General features: G+C 41.8%; 1 protein-coding gene across 2 annotated transcripts; it reads right to left on the minus strand.

Moving 5' to 3' along the window:
- Window positions 1-4,130: 4,130 nt before the first annotated feature.
- Window positions 4,131-16,682, minus strand: slc39a4 (solute carrier family 39 member 4). Of its 2 annotated transcripts, none has more exons than XM_084485099.1 (12): window positions 16,370-16,682; window positions 14,131-14,574; window positions 13,330-13,537; window positions 12,654-12,844; window positions 10,974-11,160; window positions 9,967-10,139; window positions 9,287-9,478; window positions 8,863-8,970; window positions 8,636-8,690; window positions 7,475-7,627; window positions 6,939-7,126; window positions 4,131-6,451 (listed from the first exon to the last, which is right to left on the minus strand). In XM_084485099.1, the coding sequence occupies exons 1-12, from the start codon at window positions 16,673-16,675 to the stop codon at window positions 6,323-6,325; spliced, it is 2,334 nt and encodes a 777-aa protein (XP_084341225.1). In that variant the 5' UTR covers window positions 16,676-16,682; the 3' UTR covers window positions 4,131-6,322. The 2 variants fall into 2 exon arrangements, with proteins under 2 accessions (XP_084341225.1, XP_084341224.1); XM_084485098.1 differs by having other exon boundaries at window positions 10,974-11,163.
- Between the last annotated feature and the right edge of the window lie 510 nt (window positions 16,683-17,192).

The following is a 17,192-nucleotide window of genomic DNA, read 5'->3' on the forward strand; positions in this document are numbered from 1 at the left end:
ACAACAAAAATCTTTTTTTAAAGACCTGATGAATCAACAAGAAATAAACTTTAAATCTTTTGTCAAAATGTTTGTTGATGCCACCACCCTAAGGGTAGACAACATTTTAAAAGATGTACAGGATATCAAAAACAGTTTGCAATACTCTTTAAAGGACATGGATGATTTCCACAAAAAGCTCTCTGACAACTCTGCTTCCCTTAGCAAACTATCGAACCAGGGGCTTTCTGGTACAACCCTCCCTGGACAAAATCACTAATAAATCGGAATATCTTGAAAGTCAGTCAAGGAGAAACAACATTCTCATTGATGGAGTACCCGAGGAGAGGAATGAAACATGGCAAGCCACTGAAGCTAAAGCAAAACTACTGCTGGCTGAGAAGCTTGATCTTGACCCGAAACTAATTGAGATTGAATGTGCACGGCGCAATGGAAAATACAATGAGCAATCCAACAGGCCTAGAACAATTTTCATGAAACTACTGAGATACAAAGATAAGGAAGAAATCCTGAAAAGAGGAAGCAAACTTAAAGGCTCTAAGATCTATGTCAACGAGGACTTCACTGAACGTGTGCGACAGAAACGCTCTGAACTGTGGCCACAGCTCAAAGAAGCACGGGACCGGGGAACGGTGGCCTATCTGCGTTATGATCAGCTGATTGTGCACCCACCTCGAGTCACAACACCTCGCCCCACTTAAATTGCTGTTATCCCTTTCTAACTCGTTTTGCAGTTTTTATCAGTGATTCACTTATTATGGCAACCAATAACCCAGCAAGGAACAGTGTTAAATTTTCCAACTACCTAGATATTTCTCATTTCTTACATGCTGACCTTGACAGTGACTACATTGACTCTGATAACAAATTCAACTCATGTAACTATTTTACCGAAGACTCTTTAAAATCAGTCTGTGTAGAAAAAAATATAAAAGACTTCAATTCCTTTACACTATTTCATTTAAATGTAAGAAGTTTGCCAACGCACTTTGAGTCTCTAATTGATTATCTTACATCATTACCTCTTTATTTATCCATAATGGGTTTTACTGAAACTTGGTTAAATTATTCAAAAGTGTCTTTTTATTCCATAAATGGCTATGATCATCTCTATAGCCATAGAAAAGATAGACCAGGGGGAGGTGTATCACTCTACGTGAAAAACTCTATTAAATACATCCTGCGACAAGATCTATCAATTGATATTGCCAATACAAATGCTCATGTTGAATCAATCTTCATAGAGGTAGTAAATACACCATGCTTCTCTGGCCATACTGTTATTGGCTGTGTTTACAGACCACCAAATGGTAATGTTAACTCCTTTGTTAATAATCTGGACAAGCTTTTGAATTCCATTGAGAAAGACAGGAAGCCGTGTTTCATATTAGGGGATTTTAATATAAATTTACTACACATTATTTGCTAATGCTTTCCATCCCCTTATATCACAAGCCACTAGAATAACATCAAGTAAATCTATAATTTACAACATCATTACTAACTATACAAATAAAAATGGAATATCTGGTATATTAGTTACTGATATATCCATCCAGACCATATTCCTATTTTTACAGCTTATCACCGCAATGAAATAGATCCAGATGTTACCAAAATGTTATTAAGGAATTTCAGGATGTCAAATATAAAAAAGTTTGAGGAGAATTTATCTGTTAATAAATGGGACTCAACTTTGTCAACTTATGATTTGATTAAAGAATATTCTAGTTTTAGCAATGAATTCTTTGGCATTTTCGATGAATCCTTTCCATTTGAAGAACAATCCATCAAACCCAAAACTCACAAATCTTGGCTGACCAAAGAGCTAAAAAAAAGCATATCAAAAAAACACAAACTATACAAAAATTACCTGATAAATCCTTCTCCCCTGAATTTCAATATTTATTCAATATGCAGAAATAATCTCAACCATACGTTGAGAAAATATTACCAACAGAAATTTTATAAATTTAAAAATGATATGAAAAAGACATGGGCCATCATTAATGAAGTTATCAACAAACCCGCATCCAAAAATAATTCTCAACGTATATTTTATAATAACGATTCTAGTAGAGGATCCTACTGAAATTGCAGAAGAATTCAATCATTATTTTGTCAATATTGGTCCCGCTTTGGCTGCAAAAATCCCTCAAACACCACTTTATTCTCATGGTACAGGATTATATTCCAGTCACCCATTATTTACTTTTTCTCCAGTGAATGAAAAAGAAATATGTGATATTGTATCAAGTCTAAAGTCAACAAGTGCTGGTTTTCATGATCTCAAAATGAAATTAGTGAAGCTGTGTCTCCCCTCTATTGTAAAACCACTGTGTCATATTTTTAACTGTTCTCTTCAAACAGGTGTAGTACCAGACCAACTGAAATGGGCTAAGGTTATTCCAATATTTAAACATGGGGATCGATCAATATTTTCAAACTATAGACCAATTTATTTATTACCTTGCTTCTCCAAAATACTCGAAAAAATTGTATATAATAGATTAATTACACATCTTAAAGACAATAACCTATTGTATGATTATCAGTATGGTTTCCGTGTCAAATATTCTACCTCTATGGCCCTGGTCCAATCAGAATATCTACAGCTTTAGACAACAAGGAACTCACAATTGGAGTGTTCATTGATTTATCCAAGGCTTTTGACACTGTTGATCCGAATATATTATTGACTAAGCTTCAGGCTCATGGGGTTTCTGGGATTGAGCTTGATTGATTTCAAAGTTATCTGTTCAACAGGAAACAGTATGTAGTATGGAATGGCGCTAACTCAACTTATAGTCATCTACAGTGTGGAGTTCCTCAAGGTTCCATACTTGGACCTCTTTTATTCCTTATTTACATAAATGATTTGCATTTAATATCTAAAGAAGCTCTTTTTATTTTGTATGCCGATGACAAACATTTTCATTACCGATAAAGACGAACACAAGTTGATTGCTCGTATGAATAGCGTATATTATATATACGGTATATATATATATACGGTATATATATATACCTTGGATAACTGGTTCAAATTCAACAAATTATCCCTTAATGTAGAGAAGTGTGCTTATATGATATTTAACAACAATGCACTTGCAAATGTTTCCAGTATAAAGTTTTTAAGGGTTTTTATTGATAATAAACTCAGTTGGAAAAAACATATATCAACGGTGTCCAATAAATTAGCGAGAAACATTGGGGTTATACGACAAGTAAGACCCGTGCTGTCAAGAAAAAATGTTATAGATTTATATTACTGCCTTATTTATCCCTTTATATCCTATGGCAATATAGTATGGGCAAGCACATATAAAACCAGTGTCGATTCGATTTTTTTATTACAAAAAAAAATTGTTAGAACTGTAACCAACTCCAGTTGGAACGCTCATAGTGCTCCACTATTTCAAAGTCTAAAGTTGCTAAGCATATATGATGTTAATACTCTTCAGATTGGCACTTTTGTGTTCCAGTTTTTCAATAATTTACTTCCTTCTTCTTTCAATAGTTTTTTTATAACCAGGTCACAGATCCATAGTCATCAGACCAGATCTGTAGATCTCCTTCACAGTAAATTTTACAGAACAAATCTTGGCCAGTTTTCAATCAGGCATAGAGGCCCAGTCATTTGGAACAGTTTTCCTATTACACTCCGAAAACACTCATCTTTAGGTACTTTCAAAAAACATCTCAAAAACGATCTCATTCTTAAAGCTTACGATAATACATTAACATATTAACTGTTATATTGTCTTTTTGCTTGTCAGTTATTTCTTTATTCTGCTTTTTGAACATAAGCACTTAAATTGCACTATTACATTTGAATCATGATTTTGTAGTTGTTTTTGTCTTTTCATTTAATTATTATTATTATTATTTATTATTATTATTATTATTATATATTTTTTTTATTCGTTCACTATTTGTTCTTTATTTCTTTACCTTACCTTATTGTAATTTAATGTTAGGTGGGCATCCTTTATAAGCCCTCTGGGGTTTCTTTTGTCCCACCCGTGCATTTATGTATATCTATGTGTATCTTTTCTTTTTTTGATTTTGTGATCTTGCACAAAGAAATAAAACTAAAAACTAAAACTCACAACACTCTTTATTATTTATATACACCATTTATTTAAGAGAAATGCAGTTGTTTCCTCCACTAGTTAATGCCACATAGTTAAAGAAACAAGAAATGAACATCCATGTACAAATGAAGATTTATAAGGTTTGTATCTCATACAATCAAATCAAAACAATTAATTGGTGTACATATTTAAGTGCAGGCCCAGTGATGTAGGTTAGGGACCTGGCATCAAGTCAACTCAGATCTGGATTTCTGAGTTGACAGTTCCTTAAATATAACTATAACATTGAACTGCGATAGCATACCTAGGTCATTGATCATTGAAAATAAATCAATTTTATTTTATTTTTAAGTATTGTGGCTTGGTAATATTTCAAAAGTAGTGTCGCTTTGTGCAGTCCATCATATGTAATGTTTTCCATTGATGTTATATGTTATATGATGAGCATCTTTACACTGTTTCCCACTGGCCATGGCCTTCTAGCAGTAATAATTGTGTATAAAAGGGGTGCTGTAGCATTCTGGCTCAGCTGTTTCTACGAGAACATACCACCACGCTAAACGCTGATGCATGATAGGCTGAGGCTATGAACAACAACTGTTATGATAGCTTCTGTTTAAAATTAAAAAAAACTAAAAGGGACATATGTGGACAACATGGTCAGGCTACTCTCTGATCTGTTATTTTAATTTCCAACTCTCTTTCATGGGGTGCAAAGTCAAGGTTTTGCATTCTGGATGTATGAGGCTTATATATGTATTTGGTATCTCATCATGCCAAATTAATGATTTATCTCAGAAGGAATAGGGCTCAAATGTCCAGTTGTGAAGGTCACACTGTAATGTTTAAGTAAAATACCACACAAACCAGTGAAAAAAAGCCCTGGGATTGAATTGTACATTACTGATTTGCAAGTAATCATCAAAGTAGTTGAGTCTCCATTCTTTGACAAATTGCCAAAACCCAACAAACATCAGATCAACAGATAATGATAGATCAACCATAAATTGAGCCCTGAGTTTTCATAGAAAATTGGAAAAATAAACTAACCCAAACATCACCCGGAATCACCAAAGCCATGTCAGTGTATACCATGCCATCCATATATAAATATAACAGTAGTATGGTAAGTAATGTATGTTTCTGTATTACAAAGCAGTGATTTCAACGGTGTGCAGTAAGTGGTTTACATTGTCTGTGCCGATATGTTCCTAACAAAGTAAACCCATTGCTGCCACCTCCCCAAGCACCACGCTTTCTAGGGGTGGGAAAAATAATAGATTCTTCGATGCATCGCGATTCTCTCTAGAATGATTCCGTCTCGATGCAGAAAAATGAATAATCGGAAACAACTTTAATAATTTTTTTTTTTTAATATATATTTGAAATTTGTTCGCCTGCTGCAGATCGCTACAGAAAACTCCTTTCTGCCTTCAGGTTCTCTGCGCAGAGAACCGACTTTATCTAATACTAAATATTAGATAAGGTAATAGATGAGATTATATTGGATCTAATATTTTATATTAGATAAGATAATTCATCTGTTGATTGTCTTTAATGATCATCACACAAGTAGGAAGTGATTAGCAAACTCTGAGTAGCAAAGTCAGATGTATATATATATATATTTTTGAAAATCCCGCATGGAAATGTACATAAAAAAAATTGTTGAATCGAGATGCATCGATAATCGTTTTATAATCAAATTGTTGACCTCTGAATCGGAATCTCGAATCGTGAGGTGCCAAGAGATTCCCACCCCTAGCGCTTTCAGCAGCGATATCCAGCGTGACATACAGTAAATTCAGACACATGTCATTGAGGAGCATTTAGGGAGTGAAGACTGAAGGATGCCTACAGGTGTTCTGTTTAGTGGTTGGGCTCTTCTGACGCTGAGCCAAATGTTTCAGGGTTTGACCCCTGATGCCGCTGCCTACCTGCTCCTTAATGACACGTACCTGCATTCCCTTCAAGTCACTTTGGATTCAAGTGTCTGCTCAATAGTGTACAGTAGGTTGTGCCTGTACAGCAACATAGCCGCGCCCCATAATAAGAAAAGTGTCTGCCAGGATTAGGACACAAAAGGACAGAAGGTCTATTGTTTACATTTTGATAGAGGGCAGGGTTTAGCATTAGCTTAAACAGGGTGTGTGGGTCTCCTTTAAGTACACCAGGGTCTTGTGTGTGTGTGTGTGTGTGTGTGTGTGTGAGTGTTGGCGTTGGAGTTAGACTCCTATCTGGTCCTCATAGAGGGTCAGCAGCAGCAGGATGCCCCAGCCCATCAGCAGGCCGATGTTCTGCAGCAGGAATATCAGCCACGGCCTCTTACTGTTGTTGTGGATCATGGTGGGCAGCTGGAGAGAGAGGGGCGAGAGAGGGCAACAGGGAGAGAGAGCAGAGAGATGGGGAGGAGGGTGAAGGCGATGGAGGGGGGAGAGAGGAAGAGAGAGGGTGAAGGGGAGGGAGAGAAGAGAGATGGGGAGGAGGGTGAAGGTGATGGAGTAGGGAGGGCAGAGGAAGGGAAAGAGAGGAGATAGAGGGGTGATAGGGATTGGGAGAGGAAGAGAGAGATTGGGGGAGAGAGAGTAAGTGTAAGTATAAAAAACAGAGGAATACTCAGGGATGGTACTATCACACAGCTTGTACAAACTCTGCTGTGATTGGTTGTAATCTGGTACCAGGTCACAGGAACTAATCGAAAACGTGCCTTTGTGCTGTTCATGTGTTCATGTTCAGGTTCACGTGACCCATCCTAAATCACAGACGGCCACTCTAGTATCTCCATTCATCCAGATCTTTCTGATCCAGCGGGCATTCAGCTGACCCCTTGACTGTGCTCACCATGTCAGCCAGGCCCACGTAGAGGAAGAGGCCGGCGGTGAGGGCGGCGATCCACTGCTTGGTGGCGTGGTCCGTGGCCACCGACAGGCCGATGTACAGGCCCACGAAGGAGGTCATGGCACTGCCGATGTTCAGGAGCAAGGCGTTGCGCACCGACACGCCACAGTGGAGCAGTATGGCAAAGTCGCCTGGATATAGAGAGAGAGAGAGAGAGAGAGAGAGAGAGAGAGAGAGAGAGAGAGAGAGAGAGAGAGAGAGTGTTAACGTGTTGACTACGTTATGTCTGCAACAATTGCCTCTTCTGTGTTCCTCCTCAGGGTTTCTTAGCCTGTTCGTAGCATGTGAGGCCCTTTGTGAGTGTCAGTGTGATGAGGGCTGTACCAACAAATTGGCCATGTGTGGCTTGCTTTTGAATCATGTATTCTTCCGTGGCTACAAGGCAGCACAATAACTGCATGCAGCTGTTGGACCATGACACCATGCTGTGTGGGTTTGCGTGTGCGTGAGTGGGCGAGCGCATGTTCACGTGCGCGTACCCAGCTCATGGGGCAGTTCGTGGCAGAGCACGGCCAGGGAGGTGGCTAACCCCGACCGCCAGGACAGAGAGAAGGCAGCGCCCATGGCCAGGCCGTCGGCAAAGTTATGGATCCCATCGCCGATCGTGATCATGTAGGGCAGCAGACGCTGCTCTGGAGGGGGAGAGAGAGGTAGGGAGTGGGAGAGACAAAGAAAGAGGGGGAAGTAGAGGAAGTGAGAGCCGGGGGGGTAGGGGGAGGAGGAGAGAGAATGGGGAGGGGGGGGGAGAGAGAAAGGGAGAGGTGGGGAGATAGGGAAGAGAGAGGGAGAGGTGGGGATGTAGGGGGAGAGAGACAGAGGGAAAGGGAGAGGGGAGAGAGATAGGGGGGTAGGGGTAGAGAGAGGGAGAGATAAGGGAGGTAGGGGGAGGGGGAGAGTCAGGTGTGGTGACAGACAGATGCAGTTTCTAACTAAATGGAGTAAATTCAACAATTTAACAAAAAATTCAACTGATGCATTTCCCGACAACAGAACTTGAGAAGCAGAGAGTGAAAGAGAAACCAAAAAGAGAGAACTAAAGAAGGTTGGAAATAAAGAGAGCGAGCAAGAAAGAGAGGATGGAGTGCGTGGGAGGGTCAAAGAGGGTAATAGACCTCTGAAGAATAAGTCCCGCCTCCGAGGCTCCGGTTCCCTCTGTCAAATGTCTATGGGAAATAACATGGGTTTTTTGAATGATCGTACATAACAAACTCTGTAGGTGGCGAAGAAGTAAAAGCTGCATCACGTTTTGAACTACACATATTTTCCATCTAGTTTCAACTGGCTTTTTGGATTGTCTGTTCCGTTAAAGTATAATTAAACGATTATAAATGCTATTTTAACGGCACAGACAATCCAAAAAGCCAGTTGAAACTAGATCGAAAATGTGTGTAGTTCAAAAAGTGACGCAGCTTTTACTTCTTCGCCACCTACAGAGTTTGTTATGTACAATCATTCAAAAAACCCATGTTATTTCACATAGACTTATTCTTCAGAGGTCTATGCAGACAGGACAGCCCGTCTTGTCTGAATGTACAACGTGATATTACTCAGTGCTCATCAAGCTAAACGGCCCTAGTGGTGGTGGGGTGTTTGAGGCCACGGAGTCCCGGTCATTATTCTGCGGGTCATGTGACTCTCACCTCTGGTGCGTGGCTGGGGTGGAGGGAAGGTCTTCTCAGTGGTCTCACTTGGAACCTGAAAGGTACACATCCCATAATATTATGTGTTTCATTTATCAAGGTTCAGCTAATTAAATAATACATCATAGCAAGACATTACGTTACATAGTTATGTAGTTGTTTCGATCCAAAGCAATATGCAAAGTGTGCGGTGGGATCCATGTGTGTGTGTGGGTGTGTCTATATACCAGGTCAGCCTGGGATATGGACTGGTCCTGTTGTTGTTGTTTCTTGTCCTTCTGATACATCTCCAGGACCTTACTATGGTCACAGTGGTGAGGCTCCTCGTCCTCCTCCTTCAGAGAGAGAGATAGAGAGAGAGAGAGAGAGAGAGAGAGAGAGAGAGAGTGTATGAGTAAGAGTAAACAAGTATGACAGAAGGTTTTGAAAAGTAATAATTGAAGACGAATAGTATTGTATTTCTATATATATGTAGTATACACATATATATATATATAGTGTGTCAGTGTGTTTATGTATGTGTATGTGTTACGATATCCGGAATAGGGTTAGCTTTAGAGAGCTTATGGTTGGTGTGTGTGTGTGTGTGTGTGTGTGTGACCACATATGTATGTGTGTGTGTGTGTCTGTAAGCGACTGACTCCCCCGTACCCCGTGATGGTGTGGGTGGTGGTGGTGGTCCCAGTCCCCCTCCTTCTTCCGAGTGACCATAGAGAAGATGGTCTCCATCAGGTAGAAGTAGTAGATCCCCCCCAGCACCACCAGGATCTTGTAGACGTAGTCCAGGTTCTCCCCTTCGTGGTGTGCGTGGTCTCCACCTCCATGGCTGTGCAGACCCAGGAACTGGCAACGCAAATCCACGGAGAGAAGAGGTGATCAATGTGAGATGGAAGGTAGAGGGGTTGGGTTTCCGAAATGTAAAGGACCCCACTATTTCACCACCAGGTGTGCTGTTGATAGCCACGCCCCCTGTGTGAGGTCTTTGTCACTATTAGGTAGTCGATTTTGAAGTGGCATGTGGATGGCTCATCCACACCACTCTGTTTGATCAAAGCCAATTGGTCACCTTAATAAAAAATGTAAAAAAATTTAAACAATATATAACTATTTATCCTTTGAAATTAAAGTTTCTCCTCTATGAAGAAGCCTCAATGTATGAAAATGGAGCAGGTATCGATGGCTTGCTGCTAAAGCTAGCATGCAACACTCAGCCTTGATTCCAACCCTCCTTGTCAACAAAAATGTCCAGTTTAATAAGTCCTCCACGGTTAATTGGAGTCCATCTTGACAATAAGGCTATCAGCACTGCGGTCTGTGCATGGTGGCATTACCATTGGCACCAGATGCAGCAGGGCGTCGCCGGTGAGCGAGCCAACGGCGAGGCTGATGCACATCTGGATGATGAGCTGGAAGACGCTGGAGCACGACGTGCACAGCAGCACCACGATGCCGAACATGGAGGTCAGGGTGATCACCACGTTGGCCAGGGTGGCGTAGATGTAGCCTGGAGGAGGGGGACGGGGGGGGGGAGGAGAGAGGGGAGAGAGAGAGAGGATGGAGGGAGAGAGAGGGGGAGATGGAGAGAGAGAGAGGGGGACAGGGGAGAGAGAGAGAGAGGAGGTAGGAGGAGGTAGAAGAGAGGGGGAGAGAGATAGGTAGAGGGAGAGCGAGAGGGGTGGGGAGAGGGGAGGGAGAGAGAGGTGGGGAGATGGGGAGAGAGAGAGAGGTGGGGAGAAGGGGCGAGAGATAGGTGGGGAGGGAGATAGGGGGGAAGAAGGGGGGAGAGATAGGTGGGGAGAGGGGAGAGACAGTTGTTTCACATGGTTTTTTTTCGAGGATACTGCTTTCGAGGAACTTGGACTTGAGAGAGAGACAAAGAGAGAGCGAAAGAAAGAGAGAGATAGGATGAGATGAGAGTGAGACATTCGTCGGTTGAAGTTGTCTGAGAAGCCAAATGGAGACACTAGGGTGGAATGGACCTGCCAATCGAGGGACAGCTCATGAATATTCATTAGAGCTAGACCCCTCCGTGACAGATGTTGAGTTTGGAGCAGTTTTGGAAGAAGCCATTGAACATCGTTTTTTAATGTTTTATTACTGTTTTTAGTGTTTTATTTTAGTTAGTTCGTTTTTTTGGACATATTCAGTTTGGTGTGATTTCCGAATTTGTGATATTGATGTTTTTTTTGTTTGATAGAGAGAGATCTTACTGAACAGTAGAACAAACACACACACGCACACGCACACACGCACGCACTCAGGCACGCACGCATGCACGCACGCACACACACACACACACACACACACACACACACACACACCGTTATGGGTGTCTTACGTTCTGCCTGGGTGAGTCCGTCGTGCATCGGGTGGGGGGAGCCGGAGCCGGAGCTGCAGGCCCTGCTGAGGATCTGCTGGACCAGCGCCGGGCTGAGCCGCGCCAGATCCGACCGGTTCATACCGGCCGGCTCTGAACTGTTGTCCATCAGGCCGTGGATCAGCAGCAGCTCCTGGGCTGAGAAACACTGCTGGTATAGAGAAGGGGACGGAAGGTATGTTATCACGTGTGGCAGTACATTACAGTCTGCTTTCAGGATAGCTATTGAAGGATCCTGTTTTAACCACCGGGTGTGAGTGGGATCAGCTGTTACAAGTGCCAGTGTCCACCCAGATGTATGATGATAGATCAGTCTACCCCAGAGTTTCTCAAACTGTGGGGACATGCCAGGTGGGTGAACTGACGCGAAAAACATGGACTGGATTCTTTTTCTTTTTTTTTAAATATATATATATTGGCCTATGTTTGCTAATATGTTGCTGGAAAACAGCAATATGTGTGTTTACCTTGGCACATTATGCACTTATTTATATTCTATCTGCAGCACAAGCTGATTTCAACTCTGCTGAAGAGGACCCATTTATTGAGCTGACCTCTGACTCAACCCTAAGTTTGCTGAAGTTTACAGCTCAGACACTGAGGGAATTCTGCCTTGAAGTGGAGAGGGAGTATGCACTAATTGGGAAATTGGCTGCAGAAAACCTGCGAATATATACCGCAAATCCAGACGTAGTACTGAAGGGAAATGAAAATTGAGCGGAAGTACAGAGGTGGGCGGAGCCAGGCTAACATCGTATCTCTGTGAGATTGTTTTTTAGGCTGTTGCAACACTGACAACAAAATACAGGTCTAAGCACAACATTGAACACGACTTGAGAGTGGCATTATCAAGCCTGTAACCACGTTTTAAAAAGATGTGCAGTGCAAATCAGGCTCATTGCAGTCACTAAATCAGTGAGGAGACATACACTTGGTCATTTACATTGCTAAATGTAGGCCTATTTGTGATAGATTGAAAGAAAGTTATAACACAATGGTAGCCTAGCCTAGTTGAGGCAAAGATTGACACTATTGGCCAATTTTAAGCTTGACGTACCACTATCTTAGAGCGATGAGGGACAGGTGGGGCTCGAAAATGCCCCCTTGATCAAAGTGGGGAATGAAAGAAAAAGTTTGAGAACCACTGGTCTACCCGCTTAACAAGTGGACTCCATGGACTACCATGGGAGATGGATCTATCCGTCGTACATCTAGGTGGACACGCACTTGTGATGCGCCGGGCAGATTTAGAAACAGCATGTGATGGTTGATCACACTCACACCACACTGAGCTGTTGACTTCGATAAAGGTTGACACTACCTGCACATGTATTTAATGGAACAGAAAATGTGTTTAAAAGTTGAACTGTACTCAAAAACTCTCATGGCCCGTTCTAAACAAGTCTTATTACAAATCTGTCACAATTCTTTTGCTGCATTATTCAAATCATAACTGTGATAACCATGAGAAGATTATAATTTCAGTTTAATGTACAGGATCTCACTCAAATAAAGCTCAAATTAAATACAAAAAAATACTGATATACATGGAATTCATACAAAATAAAATAAAAAAATAAAAATCAATGCATACATATAATTTATTTATTTTACATTCTGAAAGAGAAATGTAGAGTTTACCGAGGCCCCGGGCAACTTCATTTCCTCTTCTTTTCTGGCTCCGTGGCTACTCCTCTTCCTGCGGCGGCTGGGTTCGTGGTCATGCCCGGCGTGGTCGTCTTCGGCGTGGACGTGGTGACCCTCCTCGTCGTGGTCATGATGGTGGTCATCGCTGGTTCCGATATGCAGGGAACTCATCAGAGCCTCCAACCCTATATAGAGCACCCATTTTAGATGAATTATACATTCAATTAAATGACAGAATTGCAATATTATAAATAAAAAAACAATGCATTCATCTACTACAGAGCCCGGGAGGTGACATGGGAGTAATTATTTTATGAAGCGCGCAGGCTTTAGGAAATCGCACGTGCACTTTTGGAACATTGCACGTGCACTTTAAGTAAAGCACACTTTACTTCTATTTTCATCTAGTGTAAAGTTTTTATCTGCTGTAAAATGTACATTTAAATGTGCAAAGTTACATTGTATTTTTATTTTATTCATCCAATTTGAAAATATATATTTGATTTTACTAAAATGTTCTGATTCTGCTTAGTGCTCGGAGTCAACCATGAGTTAATTATCTGCTTGGTTACGGCACTTCAACATGGCAGGACTTTTACTTCGTAAAACTGGAAAAGTCCACCAACAGCACAAGACGTACATGGTCATTCACGTTTTGGGAGAGGTTTACCTCTGACAGTGAAGTTATCCGAGCCCATCTGCTCCATCATGTATTCCAGGAAGTAGCCCTCTTCAGGCAGGGAGTGTCTGGTGAAGCAGCGACCAATCAGGGCATGGTATAGAACACGACCAAACACGGCACCGCGCTCTACTTCCTGTTCAGTGCCTGCTGAGAGGGGGTTAATCTCTGCCATGATGTCATCAGCCGTCAGACATTCCTGCCCGTTTCAGCGATGACGCAGCCATGATAAGGGACAAAGAAAAAGGATTATTTTTAAACTATTGCCAAGAAATTACAAAAGATTAAAACTCTTTATTTGCCCCATTCCGTCTAGTGTTTGAACCAAGGAAGTTGGACCAAGGAAGTTGGAAGTTTGATTTCTGAGTTTTTTAGTTTTTAGTTTTTTCTTGAGTTTAAAATCTGATAAAAACAACAAACACAGAATACACTACCCAATGCCCAAGTCATATACATGTATTATCACACAGTATACACGATCCCTTAGTGGCAGGACACTGCAGGGCATAAGGTGTTGCACTCCTTATCTCCGCAGCCTACCTGTATACATCCTTCACCTGCTCCTTAATGACTCCTATCCATAATCACTCTGGATCAAAGTGTCTACTAAATGGTGAACCCACTGCTCAACTCGCAATCTGGAGGTCAAATCTGGCATTGAATCTAAACAATGGAACCTACTCTCAAAACACACAACACACACACAACAAAGTGTGTGTGTGTGTGTGTGTGCGTGTGTGCATGCGTGTGTGTGCGTGTGTGTGCGTGTGTGTGGGGTCGTCTTGAGCTCACCTCACTGTCTAGTGGCACAAAGTGCCCCTCCAACTCCTCAATCAGGGCCTCCAATCCGTGCACATCCACGTGCTCCTCCTGGTGCCTGGCCTCCTCCTCCGCATGGTGGTGGCCCTCCTCCTCCTCCGAATGGTGGCCTTCCTCTTCTCCTTCATGGCTGTGGGATTCATCCTGGTGGGAGTGGGGCTCCTCGTCGTGGGAGTGGGGCTCCTCCTCGTGGGAGTGGACGTGGTGGGTCACTCGGTCAAGGAAGAGCTCCGTCTCCTCCGCCCACCTCCCAGCTCTGACGGCGGCGCAGGCCGAAGCAGGGGCGCTCAGGTAGAAGATACACCCGGACGCAAAGTGCGGGAACTGGGCCACGTCGACGGCGATGGCCGCCCCGCCTCCCACTCCGGGGGCGGAGTGGTTGCCAATGAGCTGGTGAACGCCGCCTGGTAGATCACACTGCAGGAGGCCAGGGAAGGTTGTTTATACAGCACACAATAAATATCCATCATTAAAAGACCATAAAATAATTAGGAGTCCTCTACATGCGGTGGCACTTTTACTGAGATATCATGGAAAGATTGTACTGCATGAATTATGATTATAATTATGATTATAATAAAATGAATTATAAAACGTATCACACAATACAATAGAAAAGTTGAATAAATCAATGTTTCTACGGAAACCTTGATCTCAAGGGACGCAGATCTCACAAGCCGACCTAAGGTTTGCCATCATCTCTTTCATGAGTGACGGATAAGAGATCAGTGTTAGGTCAGGTTGAGTCTAGCTTATCTTTCAACAACGCTGTATTTATTATTATTACTGGAAAGAAAGTTCAGTTGGCTGAACAGGGTTCAATAATCCATGTTCTGAAATTATACTCACTAGCATGTTAGTAACAAATAATTCAGTCCTTTTTATTATTTTTTTAAATAAAGACTATGAATTCAGTCATTTCAGCTGTTACTATAATGCAATTATAGTAACAATAACTATAATTTCAGGTCTTTAGTGTTTTCTCTTGTGGCAGACATGACATAGGGTAGCATTATCTACAATGCTAACACAGCACAATGACATCTTTCTTGACGTATCGTTCAGTAAATCCTTCGGTTCATATTTTATGGGTCTTAAAACCCAAGGAACTTGTTTTAAGTGGGTTGGTTTGGGTTTCATTTCTGCTGTTTTAATAGAGCTGCTTTGATTAATGACAAGTGACAGACATAGGGACATAAAGAACTGGAATAAGGGAATAAACGTTTTTCTGAACAAGAAAATGTTGCGCACTCTGAGTGTAAACATAAATCCTGTTTCCTAGACGAAGAGGAGGATGACCTACACTTTTTCCACACTTTTTTTTTTATACAATGATATCCCTTCAAGCTGTTTAGGCCTACTATTAGTCATTTGTACATCATTATTTAACTGAGATTTGTAATTCTAAACAACTGCTGTCTATATTAAACACTTTGAGGCTGGGATTAAGTTATAGGCCTACAATTGCATTGATTTGGATGGGACTAAGGATGTTAATTAATTGTTTCGTCTGGTTGATGTCCTGACTGACAAAAGGCTATAGCTCTTTCCTGAACCATACGTGCAGCAGATTACATGAAGCAGAACAGTCCAAGGATTATCATTTCCCTCCAAACGGACATGTTGCTAAACCCTTCCATCTACTATCTCGCAGCTGTTGGGTGAAATAACGGATTAAATGGAAGACATTGAGAAAGGAAATTAAGATATTATTTTGGTTGTTGTTAATTAATTAGTAGTTAATTAATAATTATTGATGTAACAATATACCTAATTATAAAAGTAATAATAATCATAAATACAGTTTTTATTAATTATTTCATTATAGTAGTTATAGATAGACGATGAATAGTAGATAGAAGATGATAGTTATAGATGAAAAATATTAAGATAAGCCATTTCGTTTTTATTGATAGACCTATGTTTGAGAACCCCGTTATAGATGTATTTGCTAAACACTTTCAACTCATTAGGTACTTGACTATTATGTCAAAAATGTGATAAACAGATGTCGCAACCCCATATTTTAAAGCAGGAATTGTCCATGCAGACTTTAAGAGCTGAACATGGCAGGCCACAGGTGCGTGTGACAGTGACACTATTGGACCTCGACCCTATCCCTCGGCGTACAGTACAGCGTACACTTCAGAGTTAGATTATAATCTAACTCTGAAGGTGCAGCCCGGGCACAGAAGCACAATAAACACCGTACCTTTTCACACGACACTCCACCGCACTGCACACGTTTCTCCAGGGTATTAAAAAGCGAGCGGACGGACTCCTCCGTCAGATGCTCTCCTCCCGGCGACACCACACCGACCACGGCGGCGTAAGCATCCTCTGTACCCGACTCTGTACCAGGCGCGCCACCGATACAGGCGAATAACACCACGGCGCGAACAAGCAACGGGTGAGACAACATTGTTTCAAAGTAGTAAAAGAAAAACAAAAAAACCCGTGGAATTAATTGGTTACAATTGTGTTGGATTCCCAGACGAGGCTGGACTTTCACTGGCATACAGACACGCGCGCCCGCTGTACAAGCTGAGCCATAGCGTCATCAGTTTTAAGGGACTTGGATGCACTTGGCTCTCTGTTCTGATTGGCCGAGACGTGGCTCGAGGCGGTGGACTGGACGCGGAAGTCGGTTGGGGAATGTCTCGTTTGACGCCTGACAGGTGGCTGACATCAGTGTAGTCAGCGTTTGCGTTATCTCCCATTTTTGGCCTTTTTTCGCGGTCCCGTCGATAGTTTAGAAACTTTTTGCAATTAATTGATTTGGAAATGCTGGGAGTTATAAGGCCACAATGAACATAAGAAGAAGAAAACCAAACACTTAGAGAGTCCATGAATCCAGGCTTGTGGGCCTAGGGTTCTCGAAACGAGAGCACAAAGAAGCCAACTAAGTTATGACTAAGTCATTATTCCTATAAGCAGTGAAATAAACAAATCAGATCCTACTTTAAACATGTGGGAACAGTAGCAGAGTTAACAGGGTGCAAGGGGGGCAAGAAGTACACGGCCCGACCCACTAG

The sequence above is a fragment of the Micromesistius poutassou genome (assembly GCF_964030765.1).
Source record: "Micromesistius poutassou genome assembly, chromosome: 20".
NCBI lineage: Eukaryota > Metazoa > Chordata > Actinopteri > Gadiformes > Gadidae > Micromesistius > Micromesistius poutassou.